General features: G+C 61.4%; 1 protein-coding gene across 4 annotated transcripts; it reads right to left on the bottom strand.

The window, feature by feature from the left end:
- Positions 1–1,611: 1,611 nt before the first annotated feature.
- Positions 1,612–10,015, bottom strand: BBC3 (BCL2 binding component 3). 4 transcript variants are annotated; one of them, XM_047077769.1, is made up of 4 exons: positions 9,934–10,015; positions 5,841–6,129; positions 4,180–4,370; positions 1,612–1,829 (listed from the first exon to the last, which is right to left on the bottom strand). In XM_047077769.1, exons 2-4 carry the CDS (start codon positions 6,112–6,114, stop codon positions 1,713–1,715), a joined length of 582 nt encoding a protein of 193 aa, XP_046933725.1. In that variant the 5' UTR covers positions 6,115–6,129; positions 9,934–10,015; the 3' UTR covers positions 1,612–1,712. The 4 variants fall into 4 exon arrangements, with proteins under 4 accessions (XP_046933725.1, XP_046933723.1, XP_046933726.1 ...); XM_047077767.1 differs by lacking the exon at positions 9,934–10,015 and adding an exon at positions 8,675–8,950; XM_047077770.1 differs by lacking the exon at positions 9,934–10,015 and adding an exon at positions 8,675–8,950 and having other exon boundaries at positions 4,180–4,343.
- Positions 10,016–19,273: the final 9,258 nt, after the last annotated feature.

The raw sequence follows: 19,273 nt of genomic DNA, 5'->3' as shown, positions 1-19,273 counted from the left end.
TGCTCTCCCAGATGTCACCTGCCTTCTTGAGGGTGGGGACAAGGTCCACCTCCTTCCCAACACATTTCCCAGGGACTCCTCATGGTGGTGCTTCTGAATAAGTTACAGGTCACTCATTTGTTCGGTAAATATTTTGAGCTTCCAGGACATACTTCCTCCAGCAGGGAAGAAGTGAGAAGAAAGCACCAAAAAAAGATAAAAACAATCCTGCCTTCAGGATGCCTGGCTGGCTCTCTGGGTGGAGCCTGCAACTCCTGATCTCCGGGTTGTGAGTTCAAGCCCCATGCTGGGTGTTTAAAATCTTTAGGGGCACCTGGGTGACTCAGTCTGTTGAGTGTCTGACTTCAGCTCAGGTCACGATCTCATAGTTGGTGGTTTCGAGCCCAGCATGGGGCTCGCTGCTGTCAGCCTGTCAGCGCAGAGCCGGCTTCGGATCCTCTTTCCCCTTCTCTCTGCCCCTCCTCCACTTGCGCTCTCCCCAAAATATTTTTTAAATAATAATAAAGTCTTTAAAGAAAAAAACAACCCTGCCCTCCATGAGGCTTTGCTTTTGATGGGGATGCGTGAAGACTGGGTACATACTGTGGCACCCGTGCTGTTTAGTCTCGCTTCGGATACAGCTAGACAGACCGATGTGCTCCATGGACCCCCTCTCCCACCTCCTCCCACATAGGGGTCACAGAGGCTTGGACCAGAGCATGCAGGGGAGAAAGAAAGCGGAAAGCATTCACTGTTCCAATCTGATTTTATTGAAAAGGAAACATACAAAAATCATGTACAAAAAAAATTAACCAAACATGTACAGAAAATTCATTCCAGTATCTACAGCAGCGCATATACAGTATTTTACAGGCTGGGCCATCCCTCCCCACTCCCAGACTCCTCCCTCTTCTGCGATTTCCCCCCCTCCCTGACTCCCCTGTCTTCCCCCCAGCGCTTCGCCCTGGGGACTAAGGCTGGGGCGGTTTCCGCCAAAATATCCCACCCCCCCAATGAATGCCAGTGGTCACACGTGCTCTCTCTAAACCTATGCAATGGGATTGATGGGGGCGGGGGGTGGTCACGGGCAGAGCACAGGATTCACAGTCTGGGCCCCTCCTGGCCACCCCCAGATGAAGGTGAGGCAGGCATGCCCACCACCCGCCGGCTGGCTCAGGGAAGATGGCTGGGCGCTGGGCTGGGGCAGCCAATCAGACCCACCCCGTTCTCTGGCTCCAGGAGGCTAGTGGTCACGTTTGGCTCATTTGCTCTTCACGGGCCCCCTCCCCAGGAGGAGGGGGGGAAGCACCAGGGGCCTGAGGCCAGGCCCAAAGTGAAGGAGCACTGGGAGGGAGACTCCCCCAGTGTCACCCCTGCAGCTGGAACGGGCAGCCAGCACCAGCAGCCTTTCCTGAGATGGTGGTGGGCGGCAGAGGCGGGCGGCTCTGTCCCCACCCTCTCCGTCACCGCCGCCTTCAGACGCTCAGTCCGTCAGCCCTCTCTCCCCTGGCTTCTCCGCCAGGGACCCAGGAGTCCACATCTCCGTCAGTGCACCCAGGCCAGGCCGGGGCTGGGGCTGGAGTGGCTGCCCTGGCCCGCCCCTGGGACAGGCAGGGCTGGTAGTCCGGTATGCTACATGGTGCAGAAAAAGTCCCCCGCGCTGGCCAGGGCATCAGGAGGTGGGAGGGTCCTGCCCCCCAAGTCCCCGACGTCCACCGGGCGGGTGCAGGCACCTAATTGGGCTCCATCTCCGGGGCCCCGCGGGCCCTGGGTAAGGGCAGGAGTCCCATGATGAGATTGTACAGGACCCTCCAGGGTGAGGGGCGGTGTCGCTGCTGCTCCTCTTGTCTCTAGGGAGAGAGGGAGAAGAGGAAGTTGGAGCGGGCTAGTGGCAGGGGCGTTGGGTGGTTAGGCCCAAGGGCAGCGAGCGGGGGAGGCACAGTCCTAAGAGCGATCTACAGTCTGAACCAACCCTCAGAGCCTAGGTACTCTTGTCGTTAATTGGGCCCAAGTCCCAGTTCCTCGACCACCTGGGCTCAGGTCGTCACCTCCAGGGACGATGGCATCCTCGTCTAGAGCAGAACAGGATGGAGAGGATGCAGACAAGACAGAATGCTTTCAGCACAGTGCTTGCTTGGAGCAGGGGTGCCCCTCGTCTCCAGTTTCCAGAAAGTCACCAAAGTCAGCCAAGGCTGGGGGTGGGGGAGGCGGCAGGGGAGTCTGGATGGCAGCCTGTCCCGCCCTCCCCTCAAAGGTTGGCAAGTGGGAGAGAAGGGAGCAGGGAGCCCACGGTCTCAGCAATTCTATTTTTCTTTTTTAATGTTTATTTATTTTTGAGAGACAGACAGTTACAGAGACAGAGTGTGAACGGGGGAGGGGCAGAGAGAGGGAGACACAGAATCCGAAGCAGGCTCCGGGCTCTGAGCTCTCAGCACAGAGCCCTACGTGGCGCTCGAACTCACGAGCTGTGAGATCATGACCTGAGCCAAAGTCAGCCGCCCAACTGACTGAGCCGCCCAGGAGCCCCGGTCTCAGCAATTCTAGAACAATCTGTAAAAGGACAAGAACTGGGAACCACAGTTCACATTCTGTGTGGAGGCTGCGTGGAAACATATCCAGGCAAAGCTAACCCCTGCCCTCCTCCCCAGTGACAGGATGAAGGCTTGGGGTGGCCTCCAGGCCCCTCTCGGTTCCAAATTGCTAGCAAAGCGAGAACAAAAGATACTAGATACAAGAAAAGAGTCCCCACCGGTAAAAATTAAACGTAAGCTGTAGCACTCTCCCGCTCCTATCCTGAGTGCATGGCCGGGCCCTGTGCTTAAAAGCAGGGCCCACCTAGTCTCAGCCCCATGAAAAGAGGAGAAAGCCATCTTACAGCTGAGGACAAGGTCAGATAAGCCATCCTAATGATCCTAGTGGGTGCCAGGGTGTGGGATGCCTTGTACCAGCCCCTGCCCCCTCATTACTCCCTCCTGCAGCCAGGAGGTAGCAAAGGGGGCACGTCAGAATGACATTAGTTAAAAAGCCTACCAATGGCACACTGTTACAGGGTGCCACCTGGCACAGACATCTCTGTGAGCAAGCTAGCAATCATCTAGTAAAGCCGGGGGGGGGGGGGGGGTGAGGGGCGCAGCACCCGGGGATCTACCCTGGGGGTACACACAAGTGCACCAGAGATGGGCATCGTTTGGAAGACACCAAAAACACCACCAGCACCACCAGCACCGCCAAAAAAAACAAGCAACAAAAAAAGCCAATAACATTTGAAACATTTTTAAAAATCCTAAATATCCACCAGTGAGAAAATGAACAAGGATGCTATACGATCCGATAGAATGCTACACAGCAGCGAAAATGTATGAGCTAAAAGCTTCTTTGCCCCCATGGCTCAATCTCAAAGCACGATACAGGGAGGGGGAAAGTTTGGAGAGGAACACACCATGTCGTGTACATTAAGCCAAAAAGCATCCTACCAACCTAAGCACTGTCTGTGGCCTGATAAATATGTAGTGAAAGAATCAGCACCCGGGGGGGGCCAGGGGACAAGCCAACTTGAGAGGTTTCCTTCGGAAAGGAGGAGAAGAGGGTCAAGGGAAGGGAACAAGGGGCTTCACAACATCCGGGTTTTGTTTTTCTTTCAGTAAGCAAGCCGTGCGGGTGTAATGTTCGGATTGGACAGAGCCGGGTGGTGGGCGCGCTGATATTTGTTATTCTCTATTCTCCGCTGCAGGCTTCACAGATTTTGTTTTAGAGGCCGAGGTGTGGGCTTGGGGGCGGGGCGTCCCGCGGGGCGGGGCTCCAGGGCCCGCCCCCCGCCGCCCGGGAAGCTGGGTGACGCGCTGCCGGCCGCGCGCCGGCGGGTGGGAGGGGCGGGCGCGGCCGCGCCGCCGCTGCTGACTCACCGGCTATAAATAGCCCGGGATATATGAGCCGCTCCGCCGAGCGCCGCCCTCAGTCCCCGCGGCCGCGGGCCACGGGCGCGCCGCGGCGCTCGAGGCGGTCCGGGCCCCTGCCCGGGCTGTGCCCGCCGCGGCGCGGGCCCTTCGGCAGGTCCGCGGGCCCGCCGCCCCTCCCACCTGCCTGTCCCCGGCGCGACCCCGCCGCGCCGGGCGGCAGCTGCCGCACATCTGGCGGGGCGGCCCGCAGCCCCCTCCCGGGCGGGAAGTCCCACCTGCCGTCTACCCCTCCCCCAGCACTCACCCGCCGCTCGTACAGCGCGTTGAGGTCGTCCGCCATCCGCCGCAGCTGGGCCCCGATCTCCCGGGCCCACTGCTCCTCCTCCCCCCGGACTCCCGGGGCTGCCTGGGTGGGGCCGCCCGCCAGGGCCCCCGGGGCGCTGGGCACCGGCGATTCCAGGTGCTGCTCTGCCGGCGAGAGTGAGGGCTGAGGACCTGGGGAAAGCCGGGGGGGGGGGGGATGGGGGGCGTGATCAGCACCCACCACCCCTCTAGGCCCTGAGGTGTTCCCGAGGGGCCAATTAGCCAGGGCCCGCTTCTCCCTTTTCCAGCCTCCTGGTTTCCTTTCTACTCCCCGCCTCATTTCTAGCAATTCTGTTTTCCCCTCCTAAAGTCAGGTTTCTCAGCTTCTACTCCCCAGGTACCAGGAAGCAAGAAGTGGCCCGGAGGAGGCCTCTCTGGGGGCCACCTGTCTAGCCAGCTACCACCCCCACTACCCACGTTAGTCTGGAAGTCCTTCCTCTTATCCGACCTAACTCCTCCAAAACGGGACCAAATTTTGCCTGTTCCATTTACCAGACGGGGAAACTAAGGCCCACCCTAAGAAGTGGCCCAAGGTCACATAGGGATAAGGCGACTGACTACACCCAGTCACAAGCCTCAGGTCTCCTGCCCTCTCGTGTCCAACCACAGTGAAGCCACACCCCCCGGATGTGGCAGGGGCATGGAGACCAGAAGGCCAGACTGGCTGCCTCCGAGCTCGGGCCTGGGGGGGCTGGGATTCGGGAGATGCCTTCCTGCCTCACCCCCTTCTGAGCAGCCCCGAAGTCTCTTCCTCCCTCCTTGCCACACCAGGTCCTGGTGTGAGGGATCTCTAAGGCCTGAGATCGGGGCCTCAGTTTCCACACCTGTGACTGTGGGCTTGAAACCGGGTCCCCTCTTGCCCCCGCTGCCGGGGAACTCAGCCGGGGAAGTTTTCTCTCCCCTGACCTCCCTGGGCTTCAGGCACAGGGTGCGGGGGTTGGGGTGGAGAGAGAAGCCAGGAGCGTCTTCCCTGCCACCGAGTGTGCTCCCCGGGATGGGGCGAGCAGGGCACCACAGGGTTAACAGCCCATCCGGCAGGGGACCTTTAACCCTTCCCTTCCCAAGACTCACTTTCCCACTCCCGCCTCCCCCACCCCCACTTTCCCCGCACAATGGCCCCTCCCCCTCTCCTCTCTCCACCCAGACTGCGGAGAGGGGCGGCCCTGGCCGGAGATGCAGATGAAGGCAAAAGGCCACCCTCCCCTAAGTCCCGAAGTGACAGTCCTCTCGCTCTGCCCACACTCTCCCCAACCACGGTCCTCTGGGAGGTTAAGGACACCCAGACTAGGGGGGCGGGGGGGGGGCGGTGCTGGGAAACAGCTGCTGCCCCAGGCCCGGAAAAGGCCGTGGGCTGCAACTCGGGGACTGCAGTCAGATTCCAGGAGGGACTTCCCACTCGGCCTCCCCCCTTCCCCCCCCCCCACCCCCAGCCTCCCACTCCTTCTTCCTGCTTCTTGCAACACAAAGACCACACTGGCCACACCCTCCCTGTGGCCCGGCCGGCTCGCCGCCTCCCCCCACTCGCTCCCACTTCTCCAGTCCCTCAGTGTCTCTTTCCCGGCTCCCAGCATCCCGGGGCGCCAGTTGTGGGGCGGCACTCACCGTCGGGGCGCGGACCTCGGGGCCGGCTGCGGGGACCCCCAGGCCAGCGGGGGCCCCCCAGGGCGGCGGTGACGGCGGGCGGGGCGGTGGGGGCGCAGAGGTAGGCGGCGGGCAGCAGGGCGGGGGCGGCGGGGGCGGCGGGCAGGCCGGGCTCGCAGAGGCCGCAGGACACGGCCGAGGGCACCAGGCGGCTGAGGGGAAAGGGGCGCGGGCCGTCGCGGGCCAGGCCCTCTACGGGCTCCGGGGAGCTGCCCTCCTGGCGTGCTCGGGCCATGGCGCTCCCTGGGGCCTGCAGGACAGGGGGAGAGGGGTGCGGTCAGCAGGGGAGTGCAGAGGGCACCAGGGCCCCACAATACACACACACTACCTGGGGGACACGGGACACCCCCTCTCCTGCACGCGGCCATCAGCACACTTGGGGGGCAGGGAAGCCCAAGGATGGCTCCCACAGAACACAGGGCCCCAGATGGGGGACTGTAGGTGTGCGTGATGGCCCCACAAGACACACACCCACCGAGGGTCTGATGCAGGGCACCTGGCCGGTGGGGACAGCCTCCCCCGCACATGGTGATGGGCACACATGAGGGACAAGGAGGTACAGGATGGAGACACAGCAAGTCCAAGGGCTCACGCGGGACCCAGATGGAGGGGTCTGTCAGGTGTGTGTGTGTGTATGAGAGCTGACAGCCTCACAACACAAACTCACCCAGCCTGGGAGTCCCCTGGGGGGGGGGGCATGGCCTGGTGGGGCTAACTTCCTGAACACAGTGATGGGCACACACAGGGACTCATGCAGGACCCAAATGGAAGAGACCACGGATGGGTGCGAAAGGCCCACGGCACACAGATAAGGACTCACTCAGGACTGGCCAGCCTGACCTCCTCCCCCCTCATCTCCCACTTGCACAGAAACCCCGAGATGGTTCCAGTCTCCGACACTGCTACCCAGTGCGGGACGCGCACACGGTGGCCACAACGTGGACATACAGACACTCGGACCGTCCGAAGGCGTAGACACACAACGCATACTGGCTGGCACGACCCATCCCCTCCATCCCCCTACACACACACACACACACACCGCCAGAACCTCACATGCTGACCCACTGTTGATATGCCCGTGGACACACACACTCAACGCGGCCATCGCAAACACGGAAACACACTGAATAGGCACTGCCAGACTTTGCAAACGCACACGCCCCTCCCCCCCGCACACCCAAGAGGTAAGACCTACGCGCCCATCAACACGAAACACATCCACGGCCACATGCAGACCAACAGGACCGAAACACGCCCCCTTGTCACCAACTCTCAGCCCCCAGGACCCATGTACGTCAGGCCCCCACAGGCACAGGTCACCGGACCCAGATGCGTCACCACACATGCCGGGCCACGGCCACGGCCAGGACCCACGGATGCAGGCGAGCAGACATCAACTCACCCCCCTCCGCCAACTGTCAGCCCCGGACACACACGCACACACCGCGGCTAACTCTAATCCCACACAGCCCTGGCAACGCACACCTAAAGCACCCACAGAAAACACTGGTCTCACGTGACCGACATAAACACTACACACGCAGCCCACATGACACACATGAGCCAGCCGATCACAGAGAGAAGCCCCTCAGACCCAGCGCGCGCGCGCGCGCGCGCGCGCGCGCGCACACACACGCACCTGGACAGAACACAGACACCGAGAGAACTCACACACGCGCCTGGACAGCACACAGACGTCGCATTCAGCACGCGCACCGTCACAAACGCTCAGCTGAGACACATGCCCTGGAGATGCACACACACACACAGTCACAGACAGTCCACACCGTGGACGCAAGCCCAGCACATGGGGCAAGCCACACACAGACGGACCCACAAACACAGCTCACTCTCGCAAGCACACAAACACTCCGTCCACCCGCCGTGGCACGCGCAGGCGACACAGACCCACGGAGTCACCCCCACACAGCGCGCGCGCGCACACACACAACTCTCACCGAGACCCCCCCCCCCACAGGTACAGCACACATAAACAACACCCACCCCTCCGGCAGGGCGCACACAGACAGAGCCTCGCATACATGAATGCACACGGGGACTCCAGCGCCCACGGCGACGGGACACAGCCCCAACACTCCCCTGGACTGGCACCGCCACTCCCAGCAGACCCCAGCACAAACTCGGAGACAGGCACACGCACACACCCAGGCGAGACACCTGCAGATCTACAACCCCGCACACGCGCGCTCCCACGGCGGGCCCAGACTCCCCCCTCCGCTGTCACAGCACCCCCCCCCACCCCGCCGCCGCCACGTGCGCCCGCCCCGCCCGCCAGGCGAGCGCGGGGCCAATAACCGGCTGTTGCTGGGGCGCAGCCCCCGCCCGTAGGAGCCGCAGACTCCACGGCCCGCGTGCCGCCCCCTGTCGCCGCCCCCAGCGGGCGCGCGCCTGGGGTGTGGCCGCCCCGACAAGCCGGGCCCCCCCCCCCCGCCCGCCCCTCCCGGACTGCGGGGGCCGGGGCAGTCGGGGTCGACTCACTTCCCCGGGCCCGCACTGGCCGCCAGGGGGCGCTGCCGAGCCCGCACCCCATTGTTTGTAAACAAACCCGCCAGACCGCTGAGGCACCTGCGCTCCCGGACCCTTAGCGCCTCCCGCCCAGCGACCCCAGCCCAGGGTCGCTGGTGGGGTGGAGGGCGGGGAGAGAGGGAGGCACGCTGTGGGGATGCAGCGCGCCCCCACTGCTCTCCCAGCGCACTCCTGCCACCTCCTCCAGGAAGCCCACCCGGCCTGGCCCATCGCGGCCAGCGAGGACTCGGGGTGCGCACACTCACCCCGGGGGCATGAACACGCCGGAGGGGGCGGCGATGGGGGGGCGGGCGGCTTCCTTCAAGAGGGCGCGCCCGCCGAGCGCCGCTCGCTGCGACGGCTGCTGCTGCTGCTGCTGCTGCTGCGGCCGCTGCTACTGCTGCTCTAACTGCAGTGGCGGCTGCTGTTGCTGTGGCTGCCGCTGCTCCTGCTCCGGCTGCAGGCGCGTCCGCGTCGTGGCCGCCGCCGCCGATTTTGCTGCCGCCGCCGCCGCCGGGCGCCCGCTCGCATGTGGCTCGCGCCGCGTCTCAGGCCGCCCGGCGGATCCCCGGCCCGCTCGGCGGCCGCCCCGCCCCGCCCCGCCCCGCCCCGCCCCCGCCCCCGCCCCCGCCCGGCGGGTCCCACGCCCCGCCCCCGCGTGACGCCACGGCCCCGCCCGCCCGCCCGCCCGCCGCGGACAAGTCGGGACTTGCAGGCGCGCGCCGCGCCCCCTACCTCCGCGCGGGGGTTTCCCTGCAGCCGGGGGCGGGGCAGTGCCTGGCCCCGGGGAGAGGGGGACCGAGGCGCGCGGACGGGGGCCCCGCCCAGACAGCGGGACAGCCGGACACCCACGCTGACACACTGACACACTGACTGAGACCCACAGACACACGCGCCCGGAGACGTGTACGCAGGCTGACCGACTGGCGCTCCGGGGTACACAAAGTCACGTGCTGACAGGGCCACGGGGACACGCCGACTCGCAGGCACACGGCCACGCACAGACGCACACCCCGGGCGGGGGCGTGGATGTGCAGACTCCCACACCGGGGCACACACACTCCCACAGCCGGGCACAAACGCATAGTCCGGCTGGACGAGAGGGTCACAGGGACACGCAGACCGACACGATGGCGGGGGGTGTGTTGCACAAGCACCCGCACTGATGAGCGCATCCAGACCCACAAACTGTGTTCACAGACGTCCCCACGGAACAGGCACCCACAACACACACACACACACACACACACACACACACACACACACTCACAGGCTGAGAGCTTCTCAGGACATACGCACGCTTCCTGATAGGCGCAGCGGGACATACACACACACACCTGTCACAGGGACACCTGGACACACAGCGCGATCTAGGTGACACTCCCACTCCTACAGGGACACACGCAAACACGCCCACACCAATTCACAGCTGGCACGTTAAAACTGTCAGAAATGGACTTTCACAGACACAGATCGAGTTAGACATCAACAAAAATTGACCCCCGATACGGTCACAAAGTCACACCTGCAAAAGGTTCCCGGTAACTGGCCCACTGACAGGACACACTCTGGAGCATGCACACCTAGCCACACTTGCCACAAATCTGACGGGGGCACCCAGGGAAGAAGGAAGCCCCAGGCACCTGACGGGGACATGCCCGGGCAGCCCCTGCACTGAGGTACACCCCTGCCTTCTGGCTTTCACTTCCCTTTCTCAGTTTCTCTTTGTCATTCTTGCCCTCTCTTGGACTTGGTGACCCTCTATCCTTCCTCCCCCCCCCCCCCCCCCGCCTCCGCCAAGGGCTCCGGAGCTCGGTCTCCTGTACACCTTCAGTTCCCTCTATGTCCCCCCCACTCAGGGCCAGTGGCCTCTGAGTGCCCAGCACTGGGCTGACTGAGAAGGATGCCAGACCCGAGCAAAGGTGGGCTTCTCCAGGTTCTCAAATGTGGTTCCCCCGGGGGCCAGGTCCCTCCATTTCCTAAGAGAAACAGGAAATGCACATCTCCTGTGAAATCTCCTTGAAATCTCCTGACTTGAGATATTGGGGAGTTGGGGGGGGCGCCTGGCTGGCTCAGTCCGAAGGGCAAGCAACTCTTAAGCTCCAGATCATGAGTTCAGGCCCCACATTGGGTGTAGAGCTTACTCACTAAATAAATAAATACTGGGGACTAATTCAGCCTACCTTCCCTTCCTTCATTCATTCGTTTCCCTTTTCTTCCTCCCTTCCAGTGTTTTTCAAACTGTGGATCATGAGCAAACCATGGATTGTGAAATCACTTTTGTGGGTCTTGTTTTTACTGAACTTTATTGAGCTGTATTTATATGTAATTAACTTCACTCTTTTAGGTGTAAGGTTTGGTGAGTTGTGACTAATGCATGCTGTGTGTAAATGTGCGTGCACCACCGCAATCAAGATTCAGAACATTTTTTCCATTTTTTAAAGTTTATTTATTTTGAGAGAGGAAAGAGAGCACCGAGTAGAGGAGGGGCAGAGAGAGAGGAAGAGAGAGAGAATCCCAAGCGGGCTCTACACATCAGCGCAGAGCCCAATGCCGGGGGTTCGAACTCACAAACTGTCAGATCATGACCAAACCAAGAGTCGGATGTTTAACCCACTGAGCCGCCCAGGCATCCCAAGTTCCGAAACATTTCTATCACCCCAAATACTCCCCTGGTGCCCCTTTATAGCCAGTCCCTTGACTTGTGACTTGAGTGGCTCATGACCAGACTTAAAAAAAAAAAAAAAAAGAAAGAAAGAAAGAAAGAAAGAAAGAAAGAAAGAAAGAAAAGAAAAAGAATATCATTTAAAACTATCATGAAGTCAAAGGAAAATGTTGCTTTGTGAAAAATTTCTTTATACATCCGGAATACATACCAGGTCACAAAGAGTGTGTGTTTCTGACCGTAAACCAAGTTTAAAGGTGTTTGAGAAACGCTGCTTTAGACCTTTATGAAATGAGATCATGCATGGGAGTCAAGTGAGTGCAGCGTCTGACACATAGTGAGCACCTCATAAATGTTAGCTCTTATCACTAGTAATACTAATTACTGTCCGTGTTTGCGCTGTGCCTGGCAAACCCAGCCCTGGGCTAGCTCACAGTCTATCCTTACTTACAGATCTGTCCCCTCCAGCTGCCTCATCTAAGACTGGACACCAGGAAGCCAGATGTGTTGGAATGTTAGAAAACAAAACAAAACAAAACAAAAAAACCGAGTGTGACGATTGGTGGGGAGAGAGGTGTGGGCCAAGAGTTTACCAGGCCATCAACATGGTCACCTGTTAAGATCCTTCCCATTGTCTAGTCCAGATCCTGTCCCAAATGCTGGCATCCTATCACCCCGGACCAGGGGTCTCAACCTCAAGAGCCATCGTTAGATAAGTGAGAGAAGTGCCTCCAGTGTAAGGCAACAGGGAGTAGTGAGGACTGTGGCTAAGTGGAGCAGGTGTTTTCCTTCTAGAGGCATAACAAACTGCGTGGGCAAAGAAAAATAAAGTTTGTGACTGGCTCGGAGGGCTGCCTTTTTGAGAGCCCCCTATCCTAGGGGCCCAGGGAAGGAGAAGGCCCCACCCACCTCCACCTCTACCTGGTCTCCTGAGGGACCAAGGGGCTCTGTCTTCTAAGTTCCTGGAAGAGCATTCTGGGCCTCCTTCCAATCCTGCCTCTGATCCCTGCTCCCCTGGATAGGAGACAAGGGTCTATTTTTTTTGGGGGGGGTGGAGTGTGGGGGAGGGACAAGGGTCTCTTAAGATGGGAGGAGTCACCCACACCTCTGAGAGAGAAACAGAGATACAGACGGAGAGAGATACTGACAGAGAGAGACAGGAAGACTCAGCTCAGGGAAGTGGAGAAAGTCAGAGACTGAGGGAGGGATCAGAAGGAGAGAACATGAGAGGGCTCAGGGGTGGGGTGGTCGACAGGGGACAGAGCGGGCCAGGCTTGGCACAGACCAGGGTTTAACCACCTCCTCTCTGTTTGGGGCCAAATAGGATTCCTTATCATGGAGGCTGTCACGTGATTTGTAGGGCCCTCAGCGACCTCCCTGACCCCTACCCACTAGACGCTAGAGCACCCCACCCTTTGTGACAATCACCAGATGTCTTCAAATATTGCCAAATATCGCCTGGGAGGCAAAATCACCCCTGTCTGAGAGCCGCTGGCTCAGGGAAATCAGTCAGGATCCCCAAAGCTGTGGCTCCTCCCCGCCGAGCTTGTTTGCAGAGCTCACCAAAGAGAATGGACTCTGGGTCTCCATGGCCTGAGTTACGATCGCCAGCTCTGCCCACCTCTTAGCGGTGTGGCCCTGGGCCTGTGGTCTGGTCTCTGAACCTCAATTTCCTCATCTTTGAGTTGGGACAGCACAGGCCCCCGCCTCATAGGATTTTGAAGAGTAAGAAGGCCAAAAGAAAAAAAAAGAGGGGGGGGGGCGCCTGGGTGTCTCAGTCGGTTAAGCGTCCGACTTCGGCTCAGGTCATGATCTCACGGTTTGTGAGTTCGAGCCCCGCGTCGGGCTCTGTGCCGTCAGCTCAGAGCCTGGAACCTGCTTCAGATTCTGTGTGTCTCTTTCTCTCTCTCTGCCCCTCCTCCCACTTGTGCTCTGTCTCTCTCTCTCAAAAACAAATAAATGTAAAAAAATAAAAATAAAAAAAATAAAGCTCTGGGGCCTAGTGGGTGGTTAATGATACATGTGACCCATCATTAATACTGCCAGTGTGGGAGTCCATTGACTCTGAGAATCCCAAACAAGGATCTCAAGCTAAGACTCTCAGGTTGGGGCAGGGGTCTCAGACCAGTGGTCCACAGGCCAGCTACTGATGCGCTTTGCTTGACCTGCACGGTTTCTCATCTTGAATATGAATGCCTCAGGACATCTGGCTGGCTCCGTGGGTAGAGCAGGTGACTCTCGGTCCCCGGGGGCCTGAGTTCGAGCCTCACCGTTGGGCATAGAGATTACTTAAAAAATAAAAACGATTAAAAAAAAAAAAAAAAGCTGTGCATAAGAAGGCCTCTCGAAGGGACATTCAGCACAGTGAAGTGATAAAGCCCCCAGACTCTGGAGTCGGGCCGCCTGGGTTCAAATGATGACCTTGAGAAAGTAGCTTCCTGTCTCTGATTCCTCCTCTGTGCAAAGAGGGTCACCATGGGACCCAAAATGCAATGTGGGCATTGCATGGGTTTCTGTTTGTAGCGCACTTAGACGGGGCTCCCCCCCCCCGACCCAGCCCCCGCCGTGGTTGCTTCCGTGGGAAATACTGGTTAAAGAAAATAGATAAAATAAATGGCCCCGCTGGTTTATTGCAGACCCACTACCTTCCCCAGGATCTTGTATGCCGTGCTGGGTAAGTAGATTTCTCAGCTCGGGGAGAGGGAGTTGGGAAGGACTTAACTTTTCACTGCAGGGGCTGAGTCCTGGCCTTCCACGGTGGGGAGGAGGGGGGGGCCTCCTGGGTTCCCGGGTGCAGCCGGCCTCCCAGGCCCGGAGGCTGGACCGGAGCCGGGTGGGGGCTGGGCGGGGGCGCCGGTGTCCGCAGGGTCCGAGCGGCCGGCGCGTGTGAAGGTTACCGCTCCCCGGCGGGGCGGGGGCCGCGCGCTGTTGCTGGGGTCTGCGGGGCCTGCCTGCGCCCGCGCCCCCCCTCCTTCCCGGCCAGCCAGTGAGCGGTACCCGCCGCCGTTGCCAGGGGAAACTCGCCGCCCCGTTACCCAGCAACAAGCCTGGCCCAACCAGGCGCGAGGACCCCCCAGGCCCCGCCCGCCGCTGCCCACCGCGTGCCCAATGCCAGGCGGGCAGAGCCGGCCCGGCTCCCGGAGACGGCGAGCGAGCTCATTGGCCGCCGCCGCGCCCGCCCGCCCGGATCCGGGGGAGCCCTCGGCGCGGGGGGCGGGGAGCCGGGCCCCGGGGAGCTGCCGGGCGCACGGCCTGCAAGCCTGCGGCCGGGCTGGGGTGAGGCCCGGGCTGGGCACCGTCCCATCCCCTCCCCCTCCACCCCGCCCCGCACTCTCGGGCGAGGATGGGCACGCGGGATGGGCTGGAAACAGGGGCCGCGCATCCCGTCCCTCCACCCCACCGGGAAGGTACGCAGGAGTTGGCCTTGTGAGAACAGGGACCACGCGTTCCCCTCCCGGAGGAGACCTGGGCGCCCTGACCCCACGAAGGCAGGGGCTGTTTGTCCTCCGCCACCCACCCCTCAAACCGGAGTCAGGCATCTTGAAAAAGAAGCTGAGGATTCCCTGTTCCTCCGAAAAGGACCCTGCGTCCTGACCCCGTAAAGACAGGAGTGCCCCCCCCCACCGCCTCCGCCCTCTCCAAAGGACCCAGGCATGCCCATGCCCTCTGTGACATCAAAGATATGAGCCCCTTCACCCCAGGGGATGTTAGTTTCCTAGCCCCAGGAAACAAGGGCTGAGGGTGCCCCCGAAAGGGGACTCCAGGCCTGCCTGATGCTGTGAAAGTTAGGACACAGCATCCCAGCTCCCCTCCCAAACAGGGACTCAGGCCTTTGGACCTCAGGCCCTGAGATGCCTTAGAGCCCCTGGGCCTCCGGGGCCTCCGCAGTGGTACTGGAAGACCCCTCCCCGCAACAGGCACCAGACCCTCAGGTGTCTAACTCATCCAGATGACCACCTGCTCAGACCCAGGGTGCAGACCGCTCGTTTCCCTCCCCTCTGAGTCCTTTTCCCCCAGGGTCCAGCTTGGTCATCTCCCAAGACCCAGACATCTGACCCCACAGCTGCCCTCTGTACTCCCTGGCACTCACCCCCCCTCAGCCCCCCTCCCCCACACCAGGGTACCAGGCCTCACAATGCCAACGACCCGGGAGTCTAAGCCCCAAGTGTCTCAGACACCCTCCTCCCAAACACCTGCCCAGGTGACCCAGGACCTCACTGCGCTGCAGGGGGCCTCTTCCCAGTTCCAGGACCCTGGGATGCCCTGGCCCCCAGGTCTGGAAGTTCCAGCCTTCCAGTGCCTTTAGTTGACCACCAGGGATCCAGGGCTGGGAGCCTCCGGCTTCAAGGGACCCTGATGTGAGTCCCCAGGCCACTCCAGAGAGGCTCAGATTCCTCAGTCCCCACCCCGGGGGAGACCCACGGAGCAGAGCACCTAGCTCCAGACCCTGGTGAGCCCAGGTGCGGCCTGCCCCTACCCCGGTACCTGGAGGGGGGGGGGGCGGAGTCGAGGATTACTCAGCCTCCAGAATGAGGCGATGACATCATCCTGGGGGGGGTTGACTAATGGCCGCGCTGGGGGGGGGGGCGGGGAAGTTTACCCGGTAACAGCGGCTGCCGCATGGCCCCGCCCCCCCAGGAAAGGCCGGGAGCGGAGGCATAAGCGCACACACGCGCGCATGCACACACACACACACACACACACACACACACACACACACACAAACCCACTCAGCACACCCGCCCCCTCCAGCATCCCACACTGCACACATCTCACTGGGGCAAGGGCAGGGATGGGGACAGTGTTTGTGTGACTGTGTCTGTGTGCTGGAGGGTTCTCTGGAGGTCCGCGGGGTCAGCGGGCTGTGGGTCAAGGGGTTGACCTAGGAGGATGGTGGCTGTGTCCGGGTGCCTCGCGTGGGTGTGTGTGGCTGTGGGCGCGCTATCACGTGTCGGTCGGTTGTGGGTGTCCATCAGACGATGCTGGTGGTTAGCGCGCTGCGTGTGTCCCACTGGGTGGCTGTGGCTGTGGGTCAGTGTGCTACCACAGGACGTCCTGGCGTGCTGTGTACGGGTGTGACGGGTGTATCTGTGCGTTGTTGCGGTCCATGTGTCGTTTGGTGCAATGTGCTCGTGCGCAGGGCTGAGATGGCGTGTGTCCGTGTGACATTGGGGCTGTGTGCGTGTTAGCGGACATGCTTGTGAAAGGGCTGTGTCACTGCGCCCGCGTGTTAGCGGATGCATCGGTGTCACTGGGGTAGCGTGCTGGGCATGTTGTGCCCCTGGGACAGCGTGTGCCACTGGGCTTTGCTCTGTGTGGAGGGCAAGGCGTGCATGCGCCTTACTGTTCCCGTGTGTGTCTGGACAGTGCCGCGTGGGGTGGCACCCTGTGTGCGACACTGTCATTATGCCTGAAATGTTGTGTGTCTGTGGCCCTACCTGTCCCTGAGAGTGTGCACCTCTGGGTGTCACTGCGATGATTACGTGTGTCCTTGCGGTTGTGTTGTCGGGGCGATGTTGTGCGTCCACGGGACTGTATACACGGCCGTGTCTCGGCAGTGTTGTGTGATCGTGTGTCCGTGGGATAAATCGGCTGCGGGATCATGAGGGCGTCGCTGCGATCGTGTGCGCGTGTCACTGACATCGTGTGTTCTAGGGACTCAGTCCCGGGGATGGCATGTGTCTGGGCGACGTGGTCGTGGGTGTGAGGCCAATGCTGTGTGTCGTTGTGATTGTGGGTCTGGGCAGTGCTGTGCGTCCTGGGGCCGGGTCTGCTGCCCGTGTGATGCCGTGCGTCTCGGCGCGTTCCTGGTGCGTGTGTGTGTGTGTGTCGGTGTGCGTGTCACTGGGATGGTGCGTGGGGGGGAGGCGAGGCTGCGCGTCCCTGGGACAGCGCGCGCGTGTGTGTGTGTGAGCTGCTGTGATTGTGTGTCAGCGCGCTTCGCTGGGTGTCGGGGGAAGGTGCGCGCGTCTCCGGGCCTCCTGCCCGAGAACAGCGGCGCTGCTTTCTGATTGGCTGCGGCCTCGCCAGTGAGAAGCTCGCGAATCCTGCGGTAACTTGGTAACTCGGTAACTCGGCCGCGCCGCCGCCGCCGCCGCCGCCGCCGCCGCCGCCGCCGCCACCCCGGGGATGGGGGGTGGGGAGGGGAGGGGCCCGCCCCCGTCGCCCCGCGCGCGCAGGCCCCGCCCCCGCGGGCGACCCCGGCCCCGAGTCGCCCCGCCGGCTCGCCCACCGCAGTGTGCGGCTCGGTCCCCTTGGCGCCAACTCCCTCCCCTCGGTCTCTGTGCCTCCGCCGCCCGCATCTCTGCCACTCGCTAGGTCTCTGGCTTTCCCATGTCTCTCTCTCCCTACCTCTGAGGCCCTGCCGTCGCTTTCTCCGTCTCCGTCTCCCACATCCCCTCTCCGTCTCTTCCAGTGTCTGTCTCCCCGTCTCTGTCTCCCCCATCTCTCCCTTCCTCTCTCTGTCTCTCTCCGTCTCCGTCCCTCCGTCTGACTTGGCCGAGCTGTCCCTCCTCTCCGTCTCTGTGTCCCCTTCCTCTGCCTCAGTCTCCCCGTCTTTGTCTCCGCTTCCCCTATCTCTCCCGCCTCTTGTCTCTGTCTCTCCCTCCCTCCCCCCCCCCCTCCCCTGTCTCTCTCACTCCCACAGCCGTGCTCAAAATCCACTTTTCATTCTGCGCAGACAGCGAGGGGGCCACTCGCTACTTTCATCGTCGCCCCCGTCCCCGCAGGCCCAGGCTTCTGGCAGCAGGCCCCACTCAGGGCAGACTTCAGGAAGGACTTCCCGCCCTGGTTCAGCACCGGGGCTTTATCGCTCGGGCCAGGCGGAGGCCAGGCGGCCCCGTGGCTTCCGGAGGCGCCCGGGCGAGATGAGCTCACTGCGAGTTGGCTGGGATTTCATCAGCTTCCTCCGCTGGAGTTGCCCCCGCTCCTTTTCCCCGCGCGCGGGCCGAGCGGGCCAATCCTTCGGGCGCCTGCTGCCCCCGAGCGGCAAAATGCGGAAGCGCAGGCGCCCCGCACCGTCCGCCTTTGCTAACCAACCGTGTCACCGCTTTCCGAACGCTGCAGCTACGAACCCACTCAATCTTCACGACGACCCCAAGGGGTAGAGGCTATTTTCAATCCCGTTGACAACGGGTAAACTGAGGCCAGAGAACTGAGGTCGGCCGCTTAAGGTCACATAGCTGGTGAACGGAGCTCTTTGCGGGCTTACGTGGGGAAAGAAGGGAATGCTTGTAACCACCACGATGACTGTGGTCATTCATTCATTCATTTATTCAGCAAAGCTTTACCGAGGGCCTCTTCTGTGCCAGGCACGGTTGTAGGCACCGGGGATACAACAATGAACAGAACAGACAAAAATCCCTGTCCTCATGAGGCTGACACTCTGGATGGGGGGGAGGGGGGTGGGGGTGGATACAGACAATAAAGAACATAAACAACAATACAAAGTGAGTCTTGGAGTCAAAGAAGGAAGCAGGGAAGAGGGCTCAAGAGTGTTGAGGATGGTTTTATTCACTAAGGTGACCAAGGAAGGTCTTCTTGAGAAAGCCAGTTCAGCAAAGGCCCGAAGGAAGGGGGCGGGGGGGTGGGGTGGGCGCAAGGAGTGCCGGGACAGAGGGAAGTGCAGGTGCAAAGATCCTGAGGCCAGAGTGGGCGCATCCTGGATGGTGAGAAGGTACTATGAGGCTGGAAGGTCTAGGCGTGAGCGAAAAAGGGGAGAGGGGTGGGAGGTGAGGTCTGAGAGGGGGTTGAATCCGGGTGAAGACTTGAGCTTTTCCTCTGATGGGGTGGGAGCCCCTGGAGGGCTCTGAGCCGAGGGAGGCGAGCCGAGTTAGTTCTAACAGGCGCCCTCTGGCGGTCAAGTGGGAAACAGGCTGTGAGCAGACAGCAGGGTGATAAACTGTGGGTGGGACGGTGGCTGTGGGGTCAGACTGAAGGGGGAGGCGCGGGAGGGGGCTGAGGCATTGGGTGGGGGTGTGAGGGAGAGAGGGGAGTTTGGGGAAACTCCAGGTTTGGGCCTGAGCAGCTGGAAGGATAAAGAAAGGGGCTGAAAGAAATAACGATAACTGGGGCGCCCGGGTGGCTCAGTCGGTTAAGCGTCCGACTTCGGCTCAGGTCATGATCTCGCAGTCTGTGGGTTCGAGCCCCGCATCGGGCTCTATGCTGAGCCTGGAGCCTGTTTCAGATTCTGTGTCTCCCT

This window comes from Lynx rufus, unplaced genomic scaffold (assembly GCF_022079265.1).
Source record: "Lynx rufus isolate CCGP_SWC_20201006 ecotype Redwood Valley unplaced genomic scaffold, mLynRuf1.p SCAF_16, whole genome shotgun sequence".
NCBI lineage: Eukaryota > Metazoa > Chordata > Mammalia > Carnivora > Felidae > Lynx > Lynx rufus.
Note: the sequence above shows the minus strand (reverse complement) of the source record. Positions and strands in the feature narration are given on the sequence as shown.